The sequence below is a fragment of the Heliangelus exortis genome, chromosome 27 (assembly GCF_036169615.1).
Source record: "Heliangelus exortis chromosome 27, bHelExo1.hap1, whole genome shotgun sequence".
Taxonomy (NCBI): domain Eukaryota; kingdom Metazoa; phylum Chordata; class Aves; order Apodiformes; family Trochilidae; genus Heliangelus; species Heliangelus exortis.
Window position 1 is genome coordinate 3,161,175 of NC_092448.1, and position 27,214 is coordinate 3,188,388.

The following is a 27,214-nucleotide window of genomic DNA, read 5'->3' on the forward strand; positions in this document are numbered from 1 at the left end:
CGTGGTCGGTACCGGGGTTAAAGGGGGGGTAAGGAGGGGGGGGTCCCGGGGCCTCGCGCTGCTCCTCCCCCCCGCCGCCAGGGGGCGCTCGAGCCGGCGGGGTTGGCAGCGCCTCGCCCGCCCGCCAGGGGGCGCCTGAGCCCGACGCAGCGCGGAGCCCGCGGGGCGGGGCGGGGCGGGCGCGTGCGCAGCGACTCTCCCTCCCCTCTCCTCCCCGCCCATCTCGGTGGCGTGGCCCGCGCGTGCGCAGAGCGGCGGTACCGGTACCGGGCAGCGCGGGGCACCATGGGTAACCGGGACCGGCTGGGGACGAGAGGGGGGAGGAGGGGGACATCGTGGGTTGCGGGGACCGGCTGGGACGGGGAGGGGGGCATCATGGTAACGGGGACCGTCCGGGTCAGTAACCGGGACCGACTGGGACGGGGGGCACCGTGGGTAACGGGGACCGTCCGGGTGGTGCCGTCAGTAACCGGGACGGACTGGGACGGGATGGGGGGGGACGGCACCATGGATAACGGGGCCGAGCCCGGCGCTGGGCTGTGCGTCCCGGTCCGTGCTGAGGTGAGGTCTCGGTCCCGGTTCCGGTCCCAGCCGTAGGCACCGGGACCTCCCTGGCGTTGTCGTCGCTGCTGTCGCTGCTGCTGTTTGCCGGGATGCAGATGTACAGCCGGCAGCTCGCCTCCACCGAGTGGCTGACGATCCAGGGGGGGCTGCTCGGCTCCGCGCTCTTCGTCTGCTCCCTCACCGTATCCTTTGGGCCGTGGGGACCGGGACCGGGACCGGGGGTGCCCGCCCTGGCTTTTTTTTTTTTTTTTTTTGCCCTTAACCTTCTGCCCAGGCTTTCAACAACCTGGAGAACCTGGTCTTCGGCAAAGGCTTCCAGGCGAAGATATTCCCGGAGAGTAAGTGCTGGGGGTAGGGAGGAGGCGGCCGGGGGCTGGCGGGGTCGGTTCTGATGGGTCCTGCCCCGTGTGGGCTCTGCCTGTGGGACCGAGGGAGGAAGGGACCCCCCTGGGTGCATCCCCACGGCACTGACTTCTGCATCCTTCATCTCTCCTGTTTTTTTTCTCCCCCCCTCGCAGTCCTCACCTGCCTTTTGCTGGCTCTCTTTGCCTCTGGCCTCATCCACCGAGTCTGTGTGACCACCTGGTAAGTCCAAAACATGTCCTGGTGCAGCCATTCGGCTGCTCTGGCTGCTGCCAGGGCCCCCGTGGCTTGTTCAGGGCTGGTGTCAGGCACCACAGCATCTCCCAGGGGGAGATGGCGGGGGCTCAGTCCCAACCTGGCACTTTGGCAGCCCCTGAGCAGCCTTTTTGCCTTTCCTCCCAGCCTCATCTTCTCCATGGTCGGCCTCTACTACATCAACAAGATCTCCTCCACCCTCTACCAGTCCGCAGCGCCTGTCCCTGCCCCTGCCAAAGCTCCTGGCAAAGGCAGGAAGAGGAATTGACATCCGGCAGCCCCCTCCCCACAGCCTCAGAGCCCCCCAATAAACCCCTTATGTTTGTAGCTTCTTGTCTGCAGCTGCCTGGGCTTTGGTTCCTCACCCTCAGGGTCCCACTCGCCTCTCGGGGCTGTGCTGCAGCCCGAGATGGGTGCTCGGCCTCACCGGTACCGGGGGGTGCTCAGGACGGGTCAGCAGTGGTGTCGGATTTGGGGGGCAGCCGCCAGCCCCCTGCCTCAATTCATGGTGTCTCATCTTCCCAAGGGAAGAGAGTCCCAGGGGAACCAGGAGGCTTGGAGTGGGTTCTGGTGCCCCAGGGGTTTGGCTCAGCCCGGGGGGGTCCTCAGGGGGGGCTTCAGGGGTCGTGGTGGCAGCAGGGGGTGGCAATTCCCCCCCTCCCCATCACCCACACGTCACTCAGCTGGGTTGGCACAGCCGAGGCTGCCAGCACTTGGCAGAAGAACAAAGGTGGGTCCGTGCCCTCCCCTCCCCCGGGGGCGGGAGATCCACAGCGGGTACCGGGGCTGCCCCCACCCCGTGGGAAAGGGCTCAGCCCCCGGGCCGTGGGAGGGCGGGCAGGGGCTGCTCCCACGCCAGGGCTGCATCACCCGACGCTGCCGGACATGGAGGAAACCAGATGCTTCCTGCAGCCCCGGCAGAGCCTGGCAGAGCCCCGCAGAACCCCGCAGAACGGGGCGCGTCCCGCAGCCCCGGGTCCGGACCTCGCCCGGGGGTCCCTCCCGCCCGCTCCCTCCCGCCCCGCCGGCAGGGGGCGCCCTTCTGCCTCTCTCTGCGCATGTGCCAGGCGGCTCCGGGCGGGTTGGCAACTACAGCTCCCAGCGGCCCCCGCGCCGCGGCTGTGACGTCATCTCGCGACGCGAACGGGCGCTGGGTCCGGGACCCATCCAGGTGGGGGCGGGGAGCGGTACCGGTACCGGCTCCTTGGGGGGAGGGAGGGGGGGGTGGGTACCCCGGTTTTTCGACTGCCTCGGGGGAGTGGGGTAGGACCCGGTGTCTGTTCAGGAAGGTCCGGAGAGGGGCGGGGGCGGTCAGGGGGATGCGAGCGGCCCGGTGGTGGCGGGGAGCGGTACCGGTACCGGCTCTTTGTGGGGGTTCCCGGTTTTTCGACTGCGGGGGCGGGGTAGGACCCGGTGTCTGTTCAGGAAGGCCCGGTGGGGCAGGGGTGGTCAGGGGGATGCGAGCGGCCCGATGGGTGCGGGGCTCGGGGCGGTTCGGTTCGGTTCGGTTCTGTCCTCACGGTTCTCTTTCCCGCAGACCGTCATGACCAAGCTGATGCAGTGGCTGTGTGGGTTCGCTCTGCTGGGCTCGGGTTGGGCCGCTCTGGTGCTGACAGTGCCGGGGCAGCAGCTGCCGGCCCCGCTCCGGGAGGCTCTGCTGCCGCTGCCCCTCTACCTCCTGGTGGCCTTCGGCTGCTACTCCTTGGCCACCGTGGGCTACCGCTTGGCCACCTTCAACGACTGCGAAGAGGCGGCTTCCGAGCTGCAGGAGCACATCAGAGCGGCCCGGGCTGACCTGAGGCGGCGAGGCCTCCGCTTTGGACCCCAATAAAGCTTTGGACCCCAATAAAGCTGCGGGGCGGTGGCTCCCGGTGGTGCCCCCGGCGCTGCGGGGGGAACGGGGGCTCCCGGTGTGGGCAACCGGCGGGTGGGAAATGGCTGATTTTTTTTCCCAGCTGGGGGGCTCGGGGTGGAGGAGAAGGGGGAGCAGCTCCGTGGGTTGCGGGGATCCCACCCTGCCCTTCCCGGCCTTTTCCCTCTTGGAAGCGAAGCTCCAGGGAAAAGAGGTGGTGAGGGGCAGGCCCGGGCCTCGCGGCGCTGGGTGCAGCGCGGGCAGAGCTGGCTCTGGGCTGCTCCTCAGATGTGGTTCCCAGTGTCAGGTGGGAGCTGGAGCAGCCTCACCCCAACCCCGCCGGCTGCTTTCCGGGGGTAGGAAGGGAGAGAAGCTGCCTGGGTGGAGCGGGTGGCAGAGCCTGTGGTCCCCCCCAGCCTGCCGGGGCGGCTCAGCCCACGCCGGGGGGGCCGCTTCCCTCCCACTCCTGCCAGCACCAGGCTGCAGCTGCTGCCTCAGCCCCCACTGCCACGGGTGGGACGTGCTGGAGCACCACGCTGAGCTCTGCTGGAGGAGGGGGAGGGGTGCCCCTCAAGCCGGGGGTGCCCCTCAGTGCTGGGGGTGCCCCTCGGTGCCGGGGGTGCCGGGGAGGAGCGGTTTGGTCGGCGGTGAGGTGTGCCGGGGCTTGTCTTCTTGGCAGCTTCCCTGCTTCTCCACATACCAGCCAAAGGACTTTCTTGTTTTTAATTATCGGCTCTGGAAAGGAGCAGTTGGTATCGGGAGGGAGGACTCGGGCTAATTAGCAAGAGCGACTAATTAGCTGGTTTTTCTCGGCAACAATGGCGGGGGGGGGGAGGGGGGGGCAGCACCCCCGTGGTGTGGCTGGTGGGGGGGGGGCACCATCCCGGATCAGGGGATGTGGAACCTTCCTGGGATGGGGACAGCCCCCCCCCACCCACGGGCTACTCACTTCTCTCCCTTGGCTACTCCTGACCATTCAGGGGCCACTCACAACCCTCTGTTGAGCCTCAGGGACAACTCACAGCCCTCCGTGGGCTACTCATGGCTCTCTGGGGGCTATTAGCCCTCTGTAGACTACTCAGAGCACTTTGTGGGCCACTCACAGGGCTCTGTGGGCCACTCAAAGGGCTTTGTGGGCCACTCACAGGACTCTGTGGGCTATTAGCCCTCTGTAGACTACTCACAGAACTCTGTGGGCCACTCACAGCACTTTGTGGGCCACTCACAGGACTCTGTGGGCTATTAGCTCTCTGTAGATTACTCACAGCACTTTGTGGGCCACTCACAGGACTCTGTGGGCCACTCACAGGGCTCTGTGAGCTATTAGCCCTCTGTAGACTCTTCACAGGACTCTGTGGGCCACTTACAGGGCTCTGTGGGCCACTCACAGGACTCTGGGCCACTCACAGGACTTTGTGGGCCACTCACAGGTCTCTGTGGGGTACTCACAGAACTCTGGGCCACTTACAGGACTCTGTGGGCCACTCACAGAGCTCTGTGGGCCACTCACAGAACTCTTTGGGCTATTAGCCCTCCGTAGACTACTCACAGAACTCTGTGGGCCACTTGCAGGACTTTGTGGGCCACTCACAGCCCCCAGTGGGCTACTCACACCCCTCGATGGGCTACTCCCAGCTCTCTCTGGGCTATTTGCAGCCCTCTGTAGGCTACTCCCAGCACTTTGTGGGCTACTCACGGCCACCCAGGGGCTACTCAGAGCCCTGGGGCAGCGTCTCCCTGCCCTGCCCCGTGCCTGCCGTGGGTGGGGGTGTCCGTGGGAGATGCTGCAGTGACCTCCAGCTTCCCCCCTCCAGCAGGAGGGACTTGGCTGCTCAGCAGCCGAATTTTTACCCCGTGTGCCAGCGGGGGAGGCTGCCCCGACTCGGGGTGTCCAGGAAATGCCCCCCAAATCCCCCCCGGTGCTGGGAGGGGGGGGAGCAAAGGGGCTGCTGCAGCCCCGGCTCGCGTTTGTCACCCCCCTCCCTCCCTTATTTTCCTCTTGGCCCCGTTCCTGCTGCTCCCTCTTGGTTTTTCCCAGGCCACGTCGCAAGGTGGGACCGAGCCGGGTTCTGCCCGCAGCTCCGGCACCGCCTCCTCTTCCTCCTCCTCCCCTTCCCGCGCTGTGCGGGTGCGGGGCTCTGCACCCTCGGGGGGTGCGGGTCCTGTTCCCCCCCCCCCCAGCACCTCTCCAGCACCTTTGTCACCCTCAAGGTGCCCCCTGCCCGTCTGCTGCTGCCTCGACCCAAATCGCTTCGTCCCGGATCCTCGTCGGGTTCGGGGCGGTACCGCCGGATCTCCGCGCGCTCCCTCGCCAGTTTTAGGGAGGATTTTGATGGATTGGGACTTTGCTGGCAGACCCTGGTGTCACCAATGTCCCCTCAGTGCTGCTCGGGGTGGGGTGGGGGGTGTCACAGCAGCAGCCTCGGTGTCCCCAACGTGGCCCGGGGGCTGCTAGGATGAGCCCCCTCCCCCCCCATCCTGGGGACAAAATGGGGACAAAAGCCACCCCGGCCTCCACAACCAGCAGAGCAGGAAGGAGAGGACAACAACCACGCGTTAGGAAGTCTTTCATTTATTAAAAGGCACTTAAATTGAGTTTAAAAAAAAAAAAAAGCCACAGGGCTGCCCTGCTGCCCCAGTGCTGGGGCAGAGCCCTGGGCAGGGAAACCCATCCAGGGGTGCCCGGGGAGTGGGGCTGGGGGGCTCCTGGCACCCCAAAGGTGTCGCTGAGCCCAAACCAACCCTTGCTGAGGGAGGGATGGTGGTGGCAGAGGCAGGAGGTGCCCTCCCGGGGCCCCGATCCTGCCCCGAGTGGGTGGCCCTGTGGCCCAGGGGGACAGCAGCACCGTGGTGGCACCTGAGGCCACTTCATGCTGGAGCTGGCACCCAGGGGATCCTCCACTGGTCCCTGAGCTCCTTCCTCTTGGGGGTGCCCTTCCTCTGGGGGTGCCCTCAGGCATGGAGAGGTCGGTGGGGCTTGTCCTGCCCCCGTGGGTACCACCAGAAAAGCCAGAACCTCAGGACACTGGTGACAATCCCCGGCACGTTGGGGACCTGCGGGAGGATGGGGTGATGGGGGGGGACAGATCTGCTGCTGCTGCCCTCCCCCACTGTCAATCACCCCCCTGGCATTGCTGGGGGAGATTTATTGGCCCGATCCCATCTAATTAATTAAAATCAATCCTCATTGAGTCGAGTCACAGGCTCTGCTGTGTGACACACAGGACAGAGGACAGGGCCCAGCCCGGTGCCAGGCACCCAACTGAACCCCATTGGGAGGGCGGGGCAGGATTGGGGTGCTGGGATGGGATTAAGTGGGACGGGGTGAGGTGGCATGAGATGGGACAGGATGTGATGGGACAGGAGAGCATCCTCGGCCCAGCTGCCACCCCAACCCACCGTGATGTAAGGGTCACGGAGCTGCAGGCCATAAAGTGTCCAACTGGTGGAGGCCAGGAAGGTGGTGACAGTCAGGGGGAAGGACAGGCAGCGTGTTGACTTGTTCCTCACAATCTTGGCCTGCAGCAGTCATAGAATCCTAGAATTGGCTGGGTTGGAAGGGACCTCAGAGCTCATCAAGTCCAACCCTTGCTCCACTCCCCCCGTGGTTCCCAGCCCATGGCACTGAGTGCCACATCCAGGCTCTTTTGAAATATCTCCAGGGATGGAGAATCCACCCCTTCCCTGGGCAGCCCATTCCAATGGCTGAGCACCCTCTCCAGAAAGAAATTCTTTCTAATGTCCAACCTAAACCTCCCCTGGCACAACTTGAGACCTCTTGTGCCCTCTTGTCTTGCTGAGAGTTGCCTGGGAGCAGAGCCCAAACCCCCCCCCTGGCTCCAACCTCCTTTCAGGGAGTTGTAGAGAGTGATGAGGTCTCCTCTGAGCCTCCTCCAGGCTGAACACCCCCAGCTCCCTCAGCCTCTCAGTGTCAGGTTGGTCCCAGGCCAGGCAGCCTCTGCCACAGCCATCCCACACCCCCCCAGGTCACACACCAGGTCAGCCAGGGGGGAGAGGTACATGCTGATGGTGAAGACACTGCAGAAGAGCCCCAAACGCTCCAGCCGTGTCCCCGTGTCACCAACCAGGAGGGTGAAGTAGCTGTAACCAGCCACCAGCACAGCCAGGAGCACCAAGCACCGCAGCAGCACGGGGCCCTGAGGAGAGAGGAAGGGGTGGTCAGGCTGAGGAACCCCCCTGTCCCCCCCCCATCGATGCAGCCCCCACCTTGGCAGGGCTGTAGTAGAGGTACACCAGGACGAAGAGGGTTTGTAGGGCTGCCCCGATGGTGTTGACAGCAATGAGGGTCCAGTCCTGCTTCAGGCAGCCGTAGCCCAGCCAGCTCAGGTTGCTGCAGGAGAAACGGCACCAATGCTGCACCCCAGTGCCACGTAAACCTCCCCACCCCCCCAGTTGCGTGTGACCCCCCCACCCAGCACCCGGCCCTGCTGTACTTGACATCAGTGGTGAGGAAGGGCAGGAACTGGATGTTCTCCACGCTCTTGGTTGTCAACATCTGGTGCAGGTCGGACCTAGGGAAGTGAGCAACCTGCTGGGGAGGGGACCCTGCAGTACTGGGGGGGCCCACAGACACCCCAGACACCAATGCAGCCCACACACACCCCCAAAAAACATGCACCCTGAAATACTTCCAGCTCCCCAGCACTTGTGACCAACCTTCCTCCAGCACCCACACCCACAGTGCTCCCCCCTGCATCCCCAGACTCCCCTCACCCCTTTTTCCTGGTGTCCTTTGCCTTCATCTTTGTCACCCCCCAGCCCCACCAACCCAACCCTGGTGCCTGCCATGTTGCAGGCACCCCTCAATCCCCCCCCTGTGCACCCCCTGAACTGGACCCAGTGCTCCCCCTCTGCAGCCCCCAAACCCTCTGCACCAGCCCCTTAGAGACCCCCGTGCACTCCCTAGGGGCCCCCCCATTGCACCTCAAAACTGGCCCCGGTCCCCCAAGCCCCCCATCATGTCCCCACCCCCCCGGATTCCCCCCGTGCCCTCCCCATTGCACCCCCAAGGCCCCTCCTGAAATGCTCCGGCTCCCTCCCCCTTGCACTGCCCCCGGTTCGCCGGTGCCGCCCCTCCTCCTCCTCCCCCCCGGTGCCGCCCCCGCCCGGGGCTCACAGGCCGGTCCCGAACATGGCGAGGGATCCGGCCAGGCAGGCGGCGGCGAGCAGCGGGGCCATTGCCGCGGCACCGGGCACCGGCGGCAGCGCCAGCGGGGCGGGGCGGGACGCACTACCGGGGCGGGACCGGGCGAGTACCGGGGCGGGACCGGGAGAGCACCGGGCGGCTCCATCACCGCTGGCGGAGCAGCTCCGGCATCCCGTCCATGGGCAGGGGTCGTCCCCGTGGGGCACCACCCCACAGCGGGGGGCGGGCACGATCCCCCCCCCCCCGGTGTACAACCAGGGCAGGGCCATAGGGCCCCAAATTCCAGGGGCCACAGGTCGCTGCCACCCCCCCTGCAGCCCCAGGGCTTCCCAACCTCTGCCGGGGGTCACACATCCCTGCGATCCCAACCTCCCAGGACCCCCCTTCCCAGCCTCTCACAACACCTCAGGGAGCTCAAAACCTTCTGACCCCCCCTCCCCCATGCTCAGGGCCACATGTCCCCAGGGTCCCCACTAGGATCCTGGGGCCCATCATCTCCCCTGACTCCCCCCGGGGGCTTTGGCCGCACCTCACCCCCTCTTTTCCCCCTCCCCCCGACGGGAACGCTGCCCCGGGCCTGGAAACTCAACCAGGGGGGATGGGGGAAAGAAACCCCCGCCCCCCCCCCAGCTCCTGGGAGGGCTTTGTGTCACCAGATAAAAACAACTGATAGCGCCAGCCCTGCTGTGGCACTTTTCCACTTCAAAGCCCTGTGCAAACACCAGCCAATTAATTAATTAACCAGCACAAATGCCCGGCCTGGGCCATTCCTCCTTCCAAGGCCAGGCAGGGCTGGGAGAATTCCAGCTCCGAGGTGGGTGGTGAGGGCCCGGCCCCTCTTGTGCCTCCCCCCCCCCCTCGCACCCAGGTACTCAGAATGGTCTTGGTTATTTATTCAACACAATCGTATAAAAACTCCGGTGTTAGAAAGCTCTACAAAGCTGTACAAAACGGGGCAGGCCAAGTGCCCCGCACAGGGTGCTGCTGGAGGGGGTGGGTTCCCCTCCAGCACCAGGCAGAGGGGAGGGGGGGTCCAGAGTGGGGGCAGCTCCCTCCCTGCCCCTTTGTGCAGTGGGGTGAAGGATAGGGAAGGGGGTCGGGGGGGCTTCCCACAACCCCACTCCACTGGCTGCCGGGCATCTGGAGCACATCCAGGCTCCCAGAGCCAGCGCCACCGAAGGACCCCACAGCCCTGCCGGTGACACCCAGCTGCCACCAGGCCACCACCGCATCCCTGCCCGCGGGACACGTCACAGTCTGAGCCCACGGCAGAGCAAACCCCACTGGGCATCCATGGGCGAGCTCAGCCCCGGGGCTAGGGGTGCCAGCCCCCCACTCCTCTCCAGTCCGGGGCTCACGGCCCCTCCGTGCTCCGTCTCCTGAGAGCATCCTGCCCGTGCAGGCAGGGGGAGGCAGAGCGGCCCTGGGGTCCCAGCATCTCAGCTCAGCTTTGGGCTCTCCAGCCCTGTAATACTGACAAATCCTTTCCTCGCCCAGACGTGCGTTGGGGGGGGCGGGCAGGCAGTCCCATGAAGTTCACGGGGGTCCCGAGCATCCCAGCTGGCTCCGTCCAGGCACGGCGGGGTGGTCACAGCCCCTGTGGCACCAGGAGGGGGAGGAGGAGGCTGACGAAGGTGAAGGGGCTGCTGCCCCGCATGGCTGAGTTCTGCCCCACGCTCCTCAGCACGTGTGCTGCCGCGTCGTCTGCGGGGAGAAAGAAGTCCTCAGCACCCCCAGCTGGCAGCATGTCACCCCCCCCTGCAGGGGATGCTCCCTGGTGTCCCCAAGCGTCCCTCCCACCAGCCCCAAGGCCACCCAGCCCCATCCACAGCCACCGACCTACCTGCCTGGATCCTCCCCTTCTGGGTGGAGGCAGGGACAGGTGGTGCCAGAGCTGCAGAGGGCAAACACAGGGTCAGGGGGGGTTGAAGGGCAGCCCCCCAGCCCCACGCCCCCACCCCGGGGTTTCACAGGGGGGACAAACCTCCCCAACACAGCCACCAGCACCCTCCTGGCCAAGCTACACGCACCCACACCCCGGGGCTGGCCAGAGGCCACAGGCTGGCCATGACTCAGCTCAGGAAAGGCTGAGCCGGGCACTGACGGGAAAGGGGGGGCACGGGGGGACCCTGGTGATACTCACTGCCTTTGCCAGCCACCGTCACCTTCAGCTTCAGGCACGCTTCACCGTGGTGATGGATGGGCTTGGCTGCAAAGGATGCAGGTTAGGGGAGGGGAGGCAGCACGAACCCCCACCCCCCAAAGCCCAACCCCCCCGGCACTCACAAATGTAGTAGTAGCTGTGCCCCTCCTTGAACTCCTTGCCCAGCGTGAAGGGGGTGAAGCGCTGGAACTTCTCCGAGAACTTCTCGGGGCCGTGCAGGGCGCTGGGTTTGTTGCATTCCCAGCGGATCTGCTCCTTGGAGCGGGGTTTGCAGGCCCGGAACTCCTCGAGTTCCACCAGGTAGAGGGTGTAGCGCTCCATGGCGCTGGGGTCCACGCTCCCCTCCTCGTAGTGCGGGCAGATGATGTCCAGGTAGTCATTGAGACGCACCTCCACCGTGTAGTCACTCCACAGGAACCTGGGAGAGGAAGGGGATCAGCTCCCACAGGTAGGAGGGTGTGTGCCATGCCCCCCCCTCTTCCCCTGCACCCCAGCTCCCTCCCCACTGATGAATGAGGCACGGGGACAGTCACCTCCTGCCCGCAGCAGCTCCTGGGAGCCTGAGACGCAGCAACCTCCCTACACACAGCACCCAGGTTGCTTTTGAGATGAAAAGCCCCACTCTTAACCCTTCTGAGACTCCCCACCCCCTCCGGGACTGCCCCCCCTCTCCTTCCCAGGGCTTCTCGTGGCCGCAGCAGCCGGGGAGCAGGGAGGGGACCCGCCAGGACGCGCACCCTGCCCGTGCCAAGAGGCGTCGGCAGCTCTCGCCCGTGGGGCAGCCGGCCTGGCTCCAGCGCTTGCTGATCCCCACACCTCACCCGGGGGGGGGGAGAGAGAGGGGACGGACTGTCGGCTGGCCGGGGGCCTCGGTGGGGTCCCCGCCCTGCGGTGGCTGTGGTGGCCTCGGGAAGGCTTGGTCACCCATGGCAGCCAGCACCAGAAACCCTGGGGATCCTGGTCACCCTGGGAGGGGTGGAGGACTCACAGCCCTACAACCTGGCTCTAGTCTAGCTGGGGTTGGGGGGGGAGGGAACAGCATGAGGAGGGGGCAACCCTAAAACCTAGGGGGCGGGGACACCCCTATAAGCCAGGGGCTCGTGGCTTAGGGCAGGGGGACACCCCTACAACCTGAGGGGCTGCTGCCTAGGGCGGGGGGCTCCTAAACCATCAGGGCGCTGGTATCCAGGGGGGAACACTCCTACAACTTCAGGGGGCTGGTATCTAAAGAGGGGACTCCTAAAATCTCAGGAGCTGGTATCCGGGGAGGGCAATCCTAAAATCTCAAAGGGCTGGTACCTAGTCAGGGGGCAGCTCTAAAGCCTCAGGGGGGTGGCACCCCAACAAGCAGTCGAGTCATGCCCCTGGGGGGGACCCCTACAGCCTGGGCGGCTGATGCTTGAGATGGGGTCCCCCCCTCCCGCCCCGACCTGCCGGGGAGGCCGGTTCCCAGTCACAGTCAGGGTGTAAGGGGGGGTCGGTCCCGGTCAGGTCTCTCCCCCCGCATATCCTGCCCGGGCGGCGGGGCCGAGGCCAGCCCCGTGTTTGTCAACAGCTTTCCCTCTGCCCCGGCGCCGGGGCTGGCGCCTGGCCACCCCCGCGGGGAAGGAAGAGGCCCCGCTCCTGCTCAGCCCTGGGAACGGAAAGGCCCCCCCCAGCTCCCCCTTCCCAGTCCGCACCTGGACTGGCCGCGCCGAGCCCCGGGACAGCCCCACCGGGACTCAGCACCGGCCCCACCGCACAGCACCGCACCGCCGCCCCCCCGCCCCCTGCCCCCCACCCCTCCTCAACGGCCCCGTCGGGGTTACTCCCCCCCAGCGCCGGTCCTTGTTAAACACCGATCTCACCCCCCCCTGCCCAGCCTCGTCTCCCGCCCCCCCCTCCCCCAAGCCCCACGGAGCCTCCGTCCCCGGACAAAGGCCGCCGGGGAGCGGCGGCGTCCGCGCCCTCGGGGCAACCGGTGCTGGGGGGTAGGGGGGGGGGTGCCCGAAGAGGGGGCGGCACTCACCGGGGGTTGGAGCTGTTCCAGAAAACCGTGTGTCGCTCGGCCGCGGCCGCCCAGCACAGGGCCAGCCCCAGCAGGGCCAGGGGCTCCCACCGCCGCTCCATGCGCTCCGTGGGGCGCGCACCGCTGGGGGGGGGACCGCGCCCGGCCCCTGCCTTAAGTACGGCCCCACCGCCGCCCCGCCCGCTCCCCGCCCCGCCCCGCGCACCGGAGCCGAGACACAACAACAACACGGGCAGCGAGAGGGGGGGTGCTCGGCCCAGCGCACCGGCGGCACCGGGCAGACCTCCCACCCCCGCCCCACCGACGGGCACAAACCCCGTAGCACCCCAGCCGTGGTCCCGTGTGTGTGTGTGTGCGTGGCACGGGGGGTTCCCCCCGCGCTGAGGCAGCGGAAGGTGGGGGAGTGATGGGGTGTTCTCCGCGGGAGGGGGTGTGAACCATCGGGGGAAAGGGTCCAAGGGAGGGAGGGTAACCCTGCAGAGCTGTCCCCCTCCCGAGCCCTGATCGTGGGAAGAACAGAGATACGGGAGGAGCTCCTGGACGAGTGGGAGCTGGGGGGCTGCAGCAGCTCCCGAGAAGGTGCCGGGGAGCAGGAGGGGGGCTGGGGATGGCAGGGTCGGCCCCCACCACCTCATCCTCCCATTCCTTTATCAGCCTCCTCTTGCTCTCCAGGGCATCTCTTCAGCACTGGAATGACCCCATGTGCCCCCCACCCCGCTTTCCCCCCTGCTCTTTGTTTGCTGCATACTGTGACAGCCCCTCCGAGCCCCCCCCAACCCCCCCCCGGTGCAGGGCAGGGGGCTGGGGACGCGTTGCTGGCGGGGAGCTTGGCTCTCGGCTTCCATCTGCCCCCAGCACCGATCCATCCCTGTTAAGCTCGGCAGGGAGATGCTTTCACCGCCGCCGTGTTGTGAAGCGATAACTCAGCCGCATTTGCAAAACAACTTTTCCTCTTGTTTATTCCATAATGATCCATTGATTGTGGGTAATGTTGCATGCCCGCCGCGGCAGCCGTGCGAGGAGCACTCCCCTGGCACTCTGGGGGGGCCTGGGCCAGGCGCCGGCACCGCGGTGGTAACCAGAGAGCCACCGCCGGCTCCGGCAACCCGAAGATCCCACGAGGCCCAGGCCGTGGGGCTGGTGCCCCACATCCTCCCTTAATTTCCTGGGTGTCCTCCCAACCTCCTGGCCTCTCTCCCCACCCTTGGCTCCCACGGGAGAGGGACCCGCTCCTTCCCTTTCATCCTCCCTTGTTGCAGCCAGGTCTGACATCATCCCCAGCGCCGTAATGACTGTGCCAGGCCTCCTGCTCCCCAAGCCAGTGCTGCTGTGGCTTGTACCGGGGAACCTCCTGGGAACCCCCCCGGGGCCTTGCCCCGTTGGGATCGGAGAGCCTGAGCGTGGCACACACGTGCCACGGGGACAGGCAGAGGTGGGAGAGGGTCAGCACTGCAGCTTCCTTCCCCGAGGCCCTGGCGTCGCCCTGGTACTGCCCCCATTATGGCCTGTGCTGGGAAACTGAGGCAGGGAGCAGTGACGTGGGGTTGTGCAGGCTCTGGTGAAGGCCAGCCACTCAGGTTGCCCCCCCCAGCAGGGATGGTACAAGCCCTGGGGGTGATGAGCCTCCCAGAGTACCACACTGCTCTGGTTGCCATGGGAATGGCAGGTGGTACTCAGCACCGTTGGCCAAGGGGTTCCTCCAGCCCCCAGGCCTGGGGTAGGGCCACCAGTACTCAAGGGCAGGGCTGGGACTGGGGTCATGGGGACCTGGCCAAGGCCCAGCATCACTGCCCTGCCTGGTCCACAGCAAAAGGGCAGTGCCAGCAGTGATGGTTGGCCTGGGGCAGAACGACAATCACATGTACCCTGCTGAGGACAACGCCAGGGACAAACTGGGGCTGGAGGGTGACCTCCTGATGCTGGGTCACCTCCTCATGCTGGATCACCCAGAGCTCAATGGTGGGGGCTGTGCAGTGGCAGGGACAGGGTGACCATTGTGGTGGTGCAGAAGCACTGGGGGGGGCCAGCAGTGACAGGGTGCGTGGTCACCACGCCACCCGCTGCGTGTGGGGCTGGGGACAACCCCAGGTGACTTTGGGACGCGCTTGTTGCCCGCACAGGCAGGGCTCTGGCTGTGGTTCACAGAGCAAAGGTGAAGCCATTTCACACCGTAAACACTCGTGGCGGAGCGGCACGGAGCAGGTGGGGCCGGGCAGAGGCCTCTGAGCTCGTGACAGCTATTTATGTTTTCTCAGCTGGGGACACCCAGGTGCACCCCAGCCTCGGTCTGAGCTGACGTCACTGTCCAGGGGGAGGACGAGGACCGTGAAGTCCACAGTCAGGAGCGAAGGCCACGGTGACACGCGGTGCCGGCTGCGTGCTGCCGGGCAGGTAGGCACGGCCCAGCACCAAGCTGCACATGGCCCGGGCAGAGCCACGTCCCCAGGCTGCCCCCACCGGGTCCTCACACGTTTGGCTGGAGCATGGGATGCACCCATCCTTGCCCGTGGAGGACGGGTGCTGCTGTGGGGCACTGCAAAGCCTCATGCCACACAACCAGTCCCTCCCCACACCCAGCGCCTACCCGTGGAACACCCCCAGCACCCGGGGGACACCTGAACCCCGGTCCCAACGAGGGCTCCCCCCCGCCTTGGGGTGTAGCAGCACTTGAGGATTCCCCGTACCGGCATCCCGGGAGTCTGGGCTGGTTCTGGCTGCCCCTGGCGTGCCACACTCTGCCTTGCCCCAGGGCACGGAGCAGCGCAGGGCTGGGTGGCCGGTCCCCACCGGGCTGGCAGTGATGCCACACGCTTGCCAGGGAATGGTGCCAAGGCCGAGGCCAGCAGCAGGACGAGGCTACCCAGCCCCCCTGGCTACGTGCCACCGGCACAGCCACGCACCATGGCGGGGGCTGGGGCCAGGCCCCCCCACCCCGTGTCTGGGGCGACGCGACCCTCGGGGATGGCACCCCTGGCACCCAGCCCAGGGGCCAGGGCAGCACCGCAGGGGTGAGGGTCCAGGGCAGGGTCTCTGGTCCCACATCGGGCCAGGTCTTCGGGAGAATGGGGGGGGTTGGGGGGTGCGGTGGGCCCAGCGCCTGCCGGGAGAGCTCAGGACCCGTCTGACGGGTTCGCCGGCTCTTCCCGCACCGGGACAAGCCCAGGCCGGCGGGACGCCGCCGAGCCACCGCCCAGCCGCTGCCGGGGTGGGGGGAGAGCGACCGAGCCACCATGACAGCCCGGGGGGACCCCCTGACCGAGGCTACATCTACAGCACATCACTCCCCAATGGGAGGGGGCTGCAGCCCCTCCCCTGCTCGCAGGCTTCCTCATGAGGAGGGCAGCGGTCCCCCCCCACCTTGGGGCACTGACCCCCTCCGGGTGAAGCGTCAGGACCCCCAGGGCTGCTCCCCCGCACCCGTGGGGCTGTGGGGTGCTGGCTGTGGGTCTGGGGGCACCCAACTCCTCCATAATGACACCCCCCAGGTGTGACCCCACCTGCAGCAGCACAGCCCACTCATTCCACGTATGTTCTGGTCTGGACAGATGAGGGCATCCCCCCCGTCCTGTCAGAGCCGCGGTGCAGACAGGTGTGTGCCAGGTCCCCCCGACGCCGGCAGGAGCTGGCATGCCCGGCAGAGCCAGACGCGCTGGTGGGGGAGATTCCCGTGGGGCCTCGGGGCACATCGGGGTGACGGCCCCATGCAGCTGGCAAGCAGGGGGAATGTCTCTCCCCTGCCTGCTCCTGCCTGGGGTCCTGCAGCCACCACCCCCCCAGGGACCCCAGGCACTGAGGGTCCAGCCCGTGGTCCTGCACCGTGGGCACTGGCTGCCCCCCACACTGCGCCGTCCCACGGGTGCTCTGGGCTGGTGCCCGGGGTCAGTGGGGAGCAGAGGTGGTGGGGGGGATCCCGACGCCGAGCCCATGGCTGCAGCCATTGTGCCCGGTGAGGCAGGTGGCACGGTGAGGGTCAGCACAGGATACTCGCTGCCCTCACCAGACCCCACCGTGCCAGAGAACAGGGCTGACCGACAGCCAAGCTGGAGTGCTGCTGTGCCACCATGACAGGGCTGGTTTTTCTATCCTTTTATTGTTTTTTTTTTTTGTTGTTTTTTTTTATAGACTAAGAGCAGAATATGAAAATCACCAGCCAAAGCACTTGAAAAAAAGGTCGAGTTTTTTTTTTGTTCTGTTGTTGTTGTTGTTGTTGCTGCTGTTGTCGTTTCGTTTTTCGTTTCGTTGTTTTGTTTCGGTTTTTTTTGTTTTTTTTTTTTCCCCAAAAAGTGTCTGTGCGTTTGCATAGGTCGGGTCTTCACAGAAGACGAGGAAAATCCAACACGTTCGACTATGTACAGGCCAGCCCAGGGCTGGCACCGCCGCCTATGGTACAGTATAGATATTTCTATATAGTCGCTCTCTGTACAGTATGTATAGATCTCTAGATGGGTATGTACAGGCTGCCGGCCCTGGGGGTCCCTGCCCTCACCGGGCTGCTCTCCAGTCCAGCGCTGCCACCCAGCCCCGGAGTGGGACGTGGACGGGACGGTGTCCGAGCCGTGTCCCTGCAGAGGTGGCTGCAGCCATCAGCGGGGTGGGAGGCGAGTCCCAGCCAGGATGGAATCGGCTCTCCGGGCAGGGAGGTGACGATGTGGAGGGGACGGGTGGTCCCACGGTGGGACCCCGCTGGCTCTCACAAAGGGGGGGCAGGTCGGGGGGTTCCCGCTCGACGCAGCCGCGCTGGCCGGGTCCCCGCCGGCGCTGGGAGCTAGGAGGCCAGCAGGGTCATGAGGAAGAGCGCGGCGGCCACGGCCAAGGGCAAGTGTTCCCGCTTGGGGCTGGTGCCACTGATGCTCTTCTCCAACTTCGGCATGTCTGGGTTGAAGTTTTCTGCGGGGGAGAGAACAAGAGGGTGAGGGGGGGGGGGTGGGATAACCCCGAACCCCCCACCCCGCGGCTGGGGCTGCCTCATGGGCGGTGGCGGGGGGGACGCGGCACTGTAGGGCCGGGGGAAGGGGGGTGAGGGGTGGGGGGGCTCTGCCCGACTCACCCAGGTCCTCGATCTTCACCTCGGGCCGCAGGGTGAACTGGGGCAGGGTGGGCGCCAGCTTCTCCCCGGAGTGCGACGCTGCAAGAGGGAGAGAGGGGACAGGGAATGGGGGAGGGGGTGGTCATGCTCCCTGTCTGCCTTGTGCCGCAGCCCCCCCTGGGAGGGCTGAGGCGCCCTAGAGGGACCCAGGAGGGATGGGGGAAGTAGGAGGAATGGGGCGCCCTGGAAGGACGGGGGAGCTGGGAGGGATGGGGGACCCGCCAGAGGCCACGCCGCCCCCCCACTTGCCCGCAGCCCCTGGGGAGGGCACAGGGGGGACTTACTGGAGGCACAGCACACGAACACCTTCATCTTGAGGCAGGCCCGGCGGTGGTTGTGCATCGGTGTGGCTGCAAGGCAAGAGTGGGTTAGGGCGGGGGCTTTGGAGGGGGTGAGCCCAGCCCCACGCACCCAGAAGCTCAGTGGCCCCTGGGTATGTCGGGATCCAGCCCTCGCTGGGGCTGGGGGGATGCAGCAGCACCCTTGTCCTGCACCCTGAGCCCTGATCCTGCATCTGCAACCCCCCAGCATCCCTATCCTGCATTAGAACCCCTCCAGCACCCCAATACTCCATCAGCATCCTGCAACCTTGATCCTGCATCCCCATCCTACCCCTCCACCCTCATCTTTCCCCACACCCTCATCTCACCCCTGCATCACGACCCCCCGCACTGCACCCCCAACCCATACTCTCCCCTTCCACCCCCCACCCCATGCCTGAGGTCAGGGTACCCACTCCTGGGGGAGGCTCCCATGCCTGAGGCCTCCGGGGGAGGCTCCAGGGAGACCCAGCCGGGGCTGGGAGGGAGGGAGCGAGGGAGGGAAGGAGGGAGTGAGGGAAGGAGGAAGGGAGGGTTTAGGGTGGGAGGGAAGGGAGGGGTTAGGGAGGGAGGAGTCCCGCCTGGCTACCCCACGTACAGATGTAGTAGTACTCCTGCCCTGCGCGGAACTCGTAGCCCAGCGAGAAGGCGCTGTAGCGCTGGAACTTCTCCGAGAACTTGATGGGGCTGTGGGGTGCGTGGGGTCGGTTGCACTCCCAGCGCTTGAAGCCCTGGCTGGTGTTGCAGGTGCGGTAGCCCTCTGCGTTCACCATGTAGAGCACGTACTGCTCCAGCCGGTGCTCCGGCACCGAGGCGTTATAGTGAGGGCAGTAGATGTCCAGGTAGTCGTTGACGTTCACCTGCACCGTGTAGCCCTCCCGCCGCAGACTGCAAGGGAAAGGGGAGGGGACGAGGGGATTAGAGACGTCCCCTGTGCCTTCTCAAGCGCTGACTCCCTCCTTGGAAGGGGCCCTGAGGGTGTAGAACAGGAGGCTCCTACTGCAAGGACCTCAGGGGGCGGTGGTATCTCTCTGCTCAGCCTCGATCTGGAGCCCCCCAGAACACCAGAACCTTCTCTTCTCCAAGATGAACAACCCGAACAACCCCAACTCTCTCAGACAGTTCAGAGGAGGCCCTGGAAATGCTCGGAGGGCTGGAGCAGCTTTGCTCTGGAGCCAGGCTGAGAGATCTGTGCTGGTTCAGCCTGGAGAAGAGAAGGCTGCAATGGGGAAGCCCCAATGGATGGGGCTTGGAGCAGCCTGAGCTGGTGGGAGGTGTCCCTGCCCATGGCAGGGGGTGGAACTGAACGAGCTTTAAAGGTCCAGCCCAACCGATCCTGTGGTTCTGTGAGCCTGGAACAGCCTCAGCCCCGCCCCACGGACCCACAGTGGGGTGTCACCGCCTCAGTGATGTGACAGGAGGGATGCTGCCACGGATGGGTGCTGCCATAGATGGGTGCTGCCATAGACGGGTGCTGTGGGTGCCACGTGTGCGGGTGGGATGCCTACAGGTGCATGAACAGCACTCCTGGGAATGTGCCGGCAGCCTCAGGGAGGTGACAGACACAGTGGGACAGAGAGATGCAGCCAGAGAGGGTCCTGAAGGCACCGGTGACCCTGCAGGAATGCAGCCCCTGGTCCTCCCCACACAGCCCTGGCAGCTCCCCAGCTCCGGCAGCTTTGGAGCCGACCCACCACGGTGGCCCCACCACAGCCCCAGCTCTGCCACGCGCCGTGGCTCAGGGAGAGGATTTCTCACCCTGCTCCTGCTAATCCCGTTAGTTCGTTAATGCTGTAAAGGGTGGCCCTGGGGGAGCCTCATTTACATTGATTAGGAGCAGCAATCCCCTCAGATCCACTCGGGAGAGGCTCCACTGGCTCCTAATCCGTGCCCAATGGAAATCCTGGCCGCGGTAATCCTTGCCGCCGCTCTGACCCTGCTGCTCCTGCCAATTAATGAGGAGCCGGCGCTGGCTCTGCACCAACAGCCGCTGCAGCACCGGACCCCGGCCGGACCTTGCTCTGCTAAAGAGGTGGTGACCCCCATACCATGACCCTGCACCCGGTGATGCTGTGGGTCAGGGGACTCCCCTCGCCCACCTCCCCTGGGATCTGGCAGCAGCATCCTGGCACGGGCGGCTGCGGTGCGTCGCAGATTTGGGGAGCCCTGGAAGCACATGGCATGCAGCACCCCACAGAGAACCAAAAAGGGATTCGCTGCCAACCAAGAAAGGGGAACCCGAGCTGCTGCCAGCGCCAGGTGCCGGGGTGTGGGGGGGGTGAACTGGGCTTCGTCACCTGTGGTGCAGCCCCACCAGCACCTCCCTCGCTGCGCAGCCGCTATTCGCCGGCCCAGCCTGACACCCACCGGGCAAGCCAAGGTGCTGAGGCAGCCACCCTTGCTCCGCAGGGTGCTGGGACCTTTCATCTTCCCCCTTTGATGTGGTGGGAAGGGGAGGGGGCCAGAAAAAGGCTTGTTATTAAAGAAATGGCCCCGAGGAGAAAATTGCAATTAACTGCACACGGGACGCAGGGCTGGGACGCCAGCGTGCCCCGAGCCAACTGCCCCACTGCGGGGCTGGAGCAAAGCCCGGGGAGCGAGGGATGGAGGAACCAGGATCAACCCCTCGTCCCCGTGCCCAGCTCCATCTCCTGCCGTGCTGGGGAAACCCCGTCCTCGGGAGCTGGAACCCCCGTGGCACCCGGCGCTGAGGCAGATGTAAACCCTCGGGACCCCACGCTGGAGCTCATTAAGAAGCGTGACTCCTGATAAACACCTCGCTAACGAGCGATGCCTCCTGAGGCACCAAGGTCCCCCCCTGGGCTGGCACGCACCAGCACTGCAACGCTGGGGACTCGAGAAGGTGAGTTCCACAGACATCGCCCTGCCAGGCTGGGAACTGGTCCAAAACGGGGCCACTGTGGCCTGGGGCACGGCCATGAGACTGGAACCCGTTTCGGCCACGATGCTGTGTCCCTGCCGTGCCCAGATCCTGCACCCTGACCCCAGTCCCACAAAGCAGCTCCACATCCCCCCCTTCCCTCTAGCATGTCCCTGAATTCCGGCACGGCCGGGGCACCCTGAGCTCTGCTTGTGGAACCGTCCGGCAGCGTGAGGCAGGCAGAGCCCCCAGGAAGCCTCCAGCCCCTGCTTTCAGGCAGCAGGATGGGCACAGACACCCTGAAAAAAGGACCTCGGCCTCCTATCCCCCCAAAACCCACCACAGAGCGGGCAGAGGCTCCCTGGTCCCTGCCAGTCCCCGCGGTTGTCAAGAAGCCTCAGCGACCTGGGTCAGGACAGACCCCTCGGCCTCCTGGGGCACCGGGACCGGGGGAGGGGGTTACGGCGGGTTCTGGCAGTGCCCGAAGGGTTAAGCGCGGGAGCAGAACGGGCAGCAGCATCACTTCTGCACGACTGGGTTTTTAGAGCAGGGCTTTGGAAGGCAGCAGCCGTACCTCCCGGCAGCCTGTCGGCACTGCCCAGATGGATGTCCCCTGGCAGGACCGTCCCGAGCGCCGTCTGGGCCCCGCTCCCACGGGCCCCGCTCCCACCGGCCCCGCACCGGCGGGATCCCGGCTACCTGGCAAGCTGCAGCCACCGGTATGAGCCAGGCGGCCGCTCCGCTCCCATCTGCTGCCATGGATGATAAATCCAGGCTGGGTGCCGCACACTCATTCGGGCTCTGCTCGGCAGTGTCTGGTGCACTGCAGCACACCCCGACCCCAGTGGCAGCGTCACGGGGGGACCAGACCCCTGCCCGGGCCCCCCAACTGCGGCCCCCCAACTGGGCTCAGTGTCCCACGGTGGAGGTGACAGCAGTGAGGATGGGGAAAATGTGGGACGTCCCATGATGAGGGAGAAGGTGTGGTGACCCCAGCGCTGGGCGCTGGGCCCCCTCCCCCCAAGCCCAACCGGGCCCTTTGTTCGGCTCCGGCAGCTTCGCCCTTTCGGCACGGCCGGGGCCCATCGATCAGCCGGGGAACAAATAAGCGCCATCGATTGACACGGTCCCCTCCCAGTCACCCCGCACGGCAGCCAGAGGCGCATCGATGGCCGCCCCATCCACCCCGACGGGTGAAGGGATGGACAGACCGCTCAACCGTGCCCACCGCCCAACCCCTGGGGAGGCGGACGGAGCTCAGTGCGGCCCCCCGCCCCCACACACCCCGTACCAGCCCCCCAGGGAGGCAGCGCGGCACAGTCATGGTGCCCAGACAGCCGCACACACGCACGCTGGCGCGGCAGACAGTGCCCGCACCGCGGCCCACGCGCAGGGGTGGCACGACGCCACGGCACAGCCTCCCCCTCCTGGCCTCCCCCCACTCTTCTGGTGCAGCCACGAGGTGCCAGGGTGAGAGGCACCGCTGGAAAACAGCATCCCCGGGACCACAACCCCGCCTGGGGGATTGGGGCTTCTGGGGAAACAGGGCTGCTCCCTGGGGACGCGGTTGCGAAGGGACAGGGGTGCCGCGGGGCACAGCCCATCCTGAGCACCACCAGACCCCCAGCACTGCTCCACAGGTTCCCCCTCGCTCCCCCTGTCCCTACTGGCAGCCACGCGATCCCCTTAATCCCCGCTAAAGCCGGTACCTTCCCGCCTTGCTAACAAGATCAATGAGTTTTCTAATTGGGTTTTAATTAAAGCATCAATCTGCAACCAGTGACTCAATTACCAGCCTGGGCAGGAACGGGTGGCCCTGGCCCTGCTGCACCCAGGGTGAGCCCCCGCACCCCAGCGCCGTGGCTGCTTCTCCCAGGAGAAGCCTGGCTGTGCTGCCAGGGCCCAGTGCCACTGGTGTGGTGACTCCAGGGACACAGCACCCCCAGCACACCCCAGCACTGCCATCAGCACCCGTGGGCAGCGGGGGTCTCTGTGCCCCAGGGAGCCCAGCCTGGCAGTCACAGCCATGGGGTGGGGGATGGAGCAGCTCCTCGGGCTACCCAGGGACGCGCTGGGGCTGAGTAATTAACCACCGAGAGTTAATCACTACCTTCCCCACCTCCAGTCCCACAGCATGACACACCCCACGTTGAGGCTGGGAACTGCCCCACACACTTGCCCCACGCCCCACAGTAACCACTGCTGGATACCCCCAGGACAAGGGCGAGGGGGTCCCTCCTGCTGCCACCACCACCAGCTCCACGGAACCCAGCAGATGGGATGGAGGCTCCTGCCTGAGTGCATCCTCAAGGACTGGGGTCTTTTAGAATACACAGGAGCCCAGGACACCCCAGTGGGTGCATAGCAAGGATGCATCTCCTCTCCCCTGGGAGAGGAAGCTCCATGCAGGGGCTCTCCAGAGCTCCTGCCACCTGGAGTATCAAGTTAGCTGGATAAAAGCTGTCTCGAAAAGGTGAAGGTGTTGGCAGTGCTGGGGGGGCCACAGCAATGCTGGGCCCTCCCTGTGCACAGGTGGGCTCCCACCCACCTTCCTGGGCACCAGGGCCCTGCATGTCCCCAGCTCACAGCCACCCCTCCACAGCACCCTGAGGGCACCAGCACCCTCAGCCCCCATGCTGGAGCCAGGAGCTCACCCCAACCCGTTCAGGGGGGCTCATGAGGGGTGCAGCAGTGCCAAGGGGAGCTCGGCCATACCTGTGGCAGTGCAAAGGGACAAACTATTGTCCTCACCTTGACACCCAGGACACCTAGCAAGGAGGTGCCACCCCACACAGCAGGACCTGACAGGACTCCCCCCGTCTGGGGAGACACCCCAGGGTGCAGCCTCCCCTCACTGCCTGTGCTGGCTGGGTTGTGGCCACCTCGCACCTTTGTCCCATGCCACCGTGCCTGTTCCCAGAAGGACTTGGGAGTGGAGGCCAAGGACCACCCTGAACCCCTGGGTCTCACTGGCTGCCACCTGTGGACACGGATGGACAGATGGAAAGCGCACGCAGACCAACAACCTGCCAGAGGTTGTTTCATGCCTCCCCTGGGCCCTGCCACTGGCCACCCACACCCACCCCGCTTGGTGGCCCTCCCAGCCCCTCAGCACAGGCCCTCGGTGTCCAGGGGACCAGAGGAGCACGACCAAATGCCCAAGAGGGCTGAGCCGCTGTCAGCCCCACTCCCCAAAGCCCCACCGGGACCCCGGGGGCTGCAGGTGAGCTCCGTGGGGCGGCCCAGTGGAGGTGCAAGTGTGCCCAGGGCAACGCGGTGGGACACGCAATAAATTTCTGGGGTGCCTGGCGCAGCCCCCGAGGGGGGGCCCTGCAGCTGAGCCCGCCGGCATCCCCCCCGCTCTGCCGAGAGCCCCGCGGGGCCGCGCCGGGCTTGTTTATTGCTCTGATTGCAGCGGGGTTGCTGGGATTCGCAGGCTGCAGCCCAGGGAGCCTAATTCCCCCCATAATTTATCTAATCCAGACACTTTGCCGCGCGGCTGTAATTGCGGCCGAGCTGCCGCACTGCCTAACAATAAATATCAGAGCTCCGGAGTCCCTGGGACACGTCTCTGCCGCAGCCGCCCCCACCGCGTCGCCCGTGCCCTGAGCCGGACGCTGGCAGCTGTGCCACAGCCCTGCGTGCAGCAGGTGTGGGGGGTTGGCCACAACACCCCCACCATGGCACCCAGCACCCCCTCCACCCCAGCCCTCGGGTCACGTCACTGTCTGTGGGCCACGAGGTGGGGAGCTGCGTGGGGGTACGAGGAGGGCCGAGGTGGTGGCAATGTCACGGCATAAGGACGAGGCTGGAGAGGTCCGGTTGGCAGAGCAGGGTCCGGTGGGGGGGGGTGATGGGGCGTGGGGGGGACATGGGAGCCCAGCTCCTCACCATTGTGCTGCGCCTCGGCGTGTCACGCACACGCACGATTTATGGGGCCCAGGTTTCCGCCTGGAGACACAATTGCAGTGGGAGGGGATGGAGGCGCTGGACGACGCCCCCTCCTCACACAAAGGGGCAACAGGGTTGGGGGGGGGAGCCCCAACACCGATGGGTACCGGGGATGCTCCGGCTGGGCGAATGCTCTCGCCACACCCCTGAGCACTCTCACTGGTGAAGGAAAGGGAGACTGGTGATGGCAGCAGGCTGAGCACCCCGGTTTTTGGCGGGGGGGGGAGGGGTCCAAGGACCCCGCAGACCCTCAACCCCCGGTTTCAGGAGAGCCCCAGCCTGGCTGCACCCACTGCCACCCAAAGCCTGCGTGATGCTCGGGTCCCCCAGGCGCGGCCGTGCCATCCCCAGCGGTGGGTGCGGGCACGCTGTGCAGCCCCTGGGTGGGTAAGGGCAGAGCACAGCACCCCCCCTCCCCAGCCAGGGCGTGAAGAAGGTGCGGCGGGCCCATGACCGACACCCCCCCCGCCCCAGGCGCCGGCAGCTCCGCTCCCCGCGAGAGCAATTCCCACAGCTCCGCTCACCATCCCCCCCATCGCCCCCGCAGCCCCCTCAGGAGCCCCCGGCCACTGCCCCGGGAATGGCACCGCTGCCCGCTGGAGCGGGAGGAGGGGGTGGGCACCCGTCGGACCCCCCCTCCGCCGCGCTGCTCCCGCTCCCAGACGGTCGGGGAGGGGGGGTCTGGCGGCGGGAGCGGCGCAGCGGCACCCGGTCCCTGACCAGCCGCACCGGGGGGGGAGCGGCCGTGCCCTTCCCGTGGCTCCCCGGTGCCCACTACGGGGAGGGTCAGGGCCGTCAGGGAGAGGGGAGGGGTCTCGGTTCCCGGTGCCACCGACCCACCCGCGCCTACACCGGGAGTCGCCGAACCCCGACGGTGTCCGCGCCCCGCCCGGCAGCGCGGCCCCGGGGTCCCGACGCCTCAGGTGGGGTCGGGTCGGCCTCCCCCCGCCTCCCCGAGCAGCCACCGCCTCCGCGGGCAGGACGAGGGGCGCGGGGTCGGGAGGGGCAGCGCAACGACCCCGGGGGGTCCCGCAGTCCCGGAGCGCGCGCGCCCCCGGACCGGTGTCGCCCCCCATTCCGACCCCCCCCGCCGCCTTCCCCCCCCCCCCCTCCCGCCGCCTCCGCGCGCATCCTTCAGCGCGATCCCCGGCGCGCCCCCGGCGCGTCCTTCCCAGCGGCGCCCCCCGCCCCGCTCGGCCCCGGGACACCTTCCGCCACCTCCCGATGCCGGTACCGGCTGTCCGGCCGCCCCCCCTCCCCCCTCCCCCCTTCCCCGCCCCGCACTCACTGCAGGTTGGAGCTGTTCCAGTGCACAGCGTGCCGGTTGCCCAGAGCCCCCGGTGGTCCCCGGCCCGGCAGCAGCAGCAGCAGCGGGAGCAGGGGCAGGAGCGCGGGCAGCCGAGCAGCCATCCTGCCGCCGCCGCGGAACCCGCCGCGATCCCGGGGAACGGAGAACCGAGCACGGAGCCGCCCGCGCCCCGCGCCCCCGGCGCCCAGCTCCGCCCCGCGCGCGCCCGACGCCGCCGCGCCCCCGCGCGCGCTCCCGACACCGCCCCGGGCCCGCCTGCACTGGCATCGGCACCGGCACTGGCACCGGCACCGGGACCAGCCGGTGGGGGGGCGTCGGGGTCGCGTCCCGCCGACATTGGGGTCGCCCTGGGTGGGAATGCTGGGGCTGGGGACGCCGCCCCCCCGAGGGCCCCCACAACCGGCAGATTCGTGGCTGGGGGCTCAGGGTCCTCTGGGCCAGGGGGCTTTGCAGTGCTGCTGCCGACACCATGGAGGTCACACGTTTGCGGAGGGGTTTGGCCACCCTGGGGACACAGGAGGTGGGCACCCAGCCCCTCGTCACCAGGATGGGGGCCAGGGTGGGTACCCAACCCTTTGTCACCAGCACAGGGCCCTCTGTGCCTGGACAGCCCGGGTGCCAGAGGAGCAGAACCCCAATGCCAGGCTCCTCTGCCCATCCCGTCCTGCCACGGGAGCCCACACGTGGCTGAGCACCCACCCGCGGGGACGGTCCCCTGCTCGTCCCACCCCTCTGCTTTGTGTCCCCCTGAGGGCCCACGGGGCAGAGGTGTCCAGGGGACAGCAGTAGCCACAGGACTGGTGAGAAGGACTGATCTGGGTGCCAGCTCCAGCCACCCGTCCTTGGCAAACCCCTTCGGAGCTGCCATGAGGCACCGCCCGGCGTTCCCGTGTGCCAGGTGATCCCTGCCCCAGCACACGTGTGCACACACGAGCACGCTTGCACCGGCACAGGCACACGCAGCTTCCCCGTCAGCTCCCACGCGGGAGCTCAGCCAAGTGCCTGTTCCCCACCGGCCCCACGGCCTCTGCTCCAGCAACGCCGGATTCACAAAACCGCCTGGAGATTTGGCAGCCCAAGGAACTCGTGAACGAAACCGGGAGGCTACCGAAACCGCGGCTGGGCTTGCTGAGCCGGCCCTGGCTGCTCCAGCTGGGAGCTGGACTGGCGAGTGTGGCTGGGGCCAAATGCTGTGTCCACACATCCCTGTGTCTCTGTGTCCCCACCACCTTGGCACGGTGGCTCCAGGCCAGTGACCATAGCAGAGCTCCAGGTTTGGGGCATCTGGTGCCCC

At 66.8% G+C, this 27,214-nt stretch overlaps 5 protein-coding genes across 7 annotated transcripts; 2 read left to right on the forward strand and 3 right to left on the reverse strand.

Annotated features, from left to right (window-relative positions):
* The first annotated feature begins 189 nt into the window (after nucleotides 1–189).
* KRTCAP2 (keratinocyte associated protein 2) lies at nucleotides 190–1,509 on the forward strand. Its single transcript, XM_071726999.1, has 5 exons — nucleotides 190–289; nucleotides 592–746; nucleotides 839–902; nucleotides 1,083–1,149; nucleotides 1,330–1,509. Exons 1-5 carry the CDS (start codon nucleotides 286–288, stop codon nucleotides 1,448–1,450), a joined length of 411 nt encoding a protein of 136 aa, XP_071583100.1. The 5' UTR covers nucleotides 190–285; the 3' UTR covers nucleotides 1,451–1,509.
* Nucleotides 1,510–2,196: 687 nt separating this feature from the next.
* DPM3 (dolichyl-phosphate mannosyltransferase subunit 3, regulatory) lies at nucleotides 2,197–3,049 on the forward strand. Its single transcript, XM_071726977.1, has 2 exons — nucleotides 2,197–2,353; nucleotides 2,720–3,049. The coding sequence occupies exon 2, from the start codon at nucleotides 2,726–2,728 to the stop codon at nucleotides 3,011–3,013; it is 288 nt and encodes a 95-aa protein (XP_071583078.1). The 5' UTR covers nucleotides 2,197–2,353; nucleotides 2,720–2,725; the 3' UTR covers nucleotides 3,014–3,049.
* Nucleotides 3,050–5,590: 2,541 nt separating this feature from the next.
* SLC50A1 (solute carrier family 50 member 1) lies at nucleotides 5,591–8,274 on the reverse strand. Of its 2 annotated transcripts, XM_071727168.1 has the most exons (6): nucleotides 8,172–8,274; nucleotides 7,489–7,566; nucleotides 7,262–7,385; nucleotides 7,030–7,191; nucleotides 6,434–6,553; nucleotides 5,591–6,088 (listed from the first exon to the last, which is right to left on the reverse strand). In XM_071727168.1, the coding sequence occupies exons 1-6, from the start codon at nucleotides 8,231–8,233 to the stop codon at nucleotides 5,987–5,989; spliced, it is 648 nt and encodes a 215-aa protein (XP_071583269.1). In that variant the 5' UTR covers nucleotides 8,234–8,274; the 3' UTR covers nucleotides 5,591–5,986. The 2 variants fall into 2 exon arrangements, with proteins under 2 accessions (XP_071583269.1, XP_071583270.1); XM_071727169.1 differs by lacking the exon at nucleotides 6,434–6,553 and having other exon boundaries at nucleotides 5,864–6,088.
* An 805-nt stretch (nucleotides 8,275–9,079) lies between these two features.
* On the reverse strand, nucleotides 9,080–12,531 carry EFNA1 (ephrin A1). Its single transcript, XM_071727139.1, has 5 exons — nucleotides 12,374–12,531; nucleotides 10,488–10,783; nucleotides 10,345–10,410; nucleotides 10,045–10,095; nucleotides 9,080–9,905 (listed from the first exon to the last, which is right to left on the reverse strand). The coding sequence occupies exons 1-5, from the start codon at nucleotides 12,472–12,474 to the stop codon at nucleotides 9,790–9,792; spliced, it is 630 nt and encodes a 209-aa protein (XP_071583240.1). The 5' UTR covers nucleotides 12,475–12,531; the 3' UTR covers nucleotides 9,080–9,789.
* Nucleotides 12,532–16,444: 3,913 nt separating this feature from the next.
* On the reverse strand, nucleotides 16,445–26,119 carry EFNA3 (ephrin A3). 2 transcript variants are annotated; one of them, XM_071727126.1, is made up of 5 exons: nucleotides 25,900–26,119; nucleotides 18,378–18,667; nucleotides 17,744–17,809; nucleotides 17,421–17,498; nucleotides 16,445–17,260 (listed from the first exon to the last, which is right to left on the reverse strand). In XM_071727126.1, exons 1-5 carry the CDS (start codon nucleotides 26,019–26,021, stop codon nucleotides 17,139–17,141), a joined length of 678 nt encoding a protein of 225 aa, XP_071583227.1. In that variant the 5' UTR covers nucleotides 26,022–26,119; the 3' UTR covers nucleotides 16,445–17,138. The 2 variants fall into 2 exon arrangements, with proteins under 2 accessions (XP_071583227.1, XP_071583228.1); XM_071727127.1 differs by lacking the exon at nucleotides 17,421–17,498 and having other exon boundaries at nucleotides 16,993–17,260.
* Between the last annotated feature and the right edge of the window lie 1,095 nt (nucleotides 26,120–27,214).

Bases quoted from the DNA above. Each gene is read 5' to 3' on its own strand.
- KRTCAP2 (XM_071726999.1), top strand. The intron at 903-1,082 runs GTAAGTGCTGGG...CCCCCCTCGCAG, and splicing joins GGCGAAGATATTCCCGGAGA to TCCTCACCTGCCTTTTGCTG. The intron at 1,150-1,329 runs GTAAGTCCAAAA...CTTTCCTCCCAG, and splicing joins CGAGTCTGTGTGACCACCTG to CCTCATCTTCTCCATGGTCG.
- DPM3 (XM_071726977.1), top strand. From the start codon at position 2,726: ATGACCAAGCTGATGCAGTGGCTGTGTGGGTTCGCTCTGCTGGGCTCG.
- SLC50A1 (XM_071727168.1), bottom strand. From the start codon at position 8,233: ATGGCCCCGCTGCTCGCCGCCGCCTGCCTGGCCGGATCCCTCGCCATG. The intron at 7,567-8,171 runs GTGAGCCCCGGG...TCACTTCCCTAG, and splicing joins GCCATGTTCGGGACCGGCCT to GTCCGACCTGCACCAGATGT. The intron at 6,554-7,029 runs GTGTGTGACCTG...TGACTGCTGCAG, and splicing joins TCTCCCCCCTGGCTGACCTG to GCCAAGATTGTGAGGAACAA.
- EFNA1 (XM_071727139.1), bottom strand. From the start codon at position 12,474: ATGGAGCGGCGGTGGGAGCCCCTGGCCCTGCTGGGGCTGGCCCTGTGC. The intron at 10,411-10,487 runs GTGAGTGCCGGG...CATCCTTTGCAG, and splicing joins GCACAGCTACTACTACATTT to CCAAGCCCATCCATCACCAC. The intron at 9,906-10,044 runs GTAGGTCGGTGG...TTCTCCCCGCAG, and splicing joins GAAGGGGAGGATCCAGGCAG to ACGACGCGGCAGCACACGTG.
- EFNA3 (XM_071727126.1), bottom strand. From the start codon at position 26,021: ATGGCTGCTCGGCTGCCCGCGCTCCTGCCCCTGCTCCCGCTGCTGCTG. The intron at 17,810-18,377 runs GTACGTGGGGTA...CTTGCCTTGCAG, and splicing joins GCAGGAGTACTACTACATCT to CCACACCGATGCACAACCAC. The intron at 17,499-17,743 runs GTAAGTCCCCCC...TCCCTCTTGCAG, and splicing joins GTTCGTGTGCTGTGCCTCCA to CGTCGCACTCCGGGGAGAAG.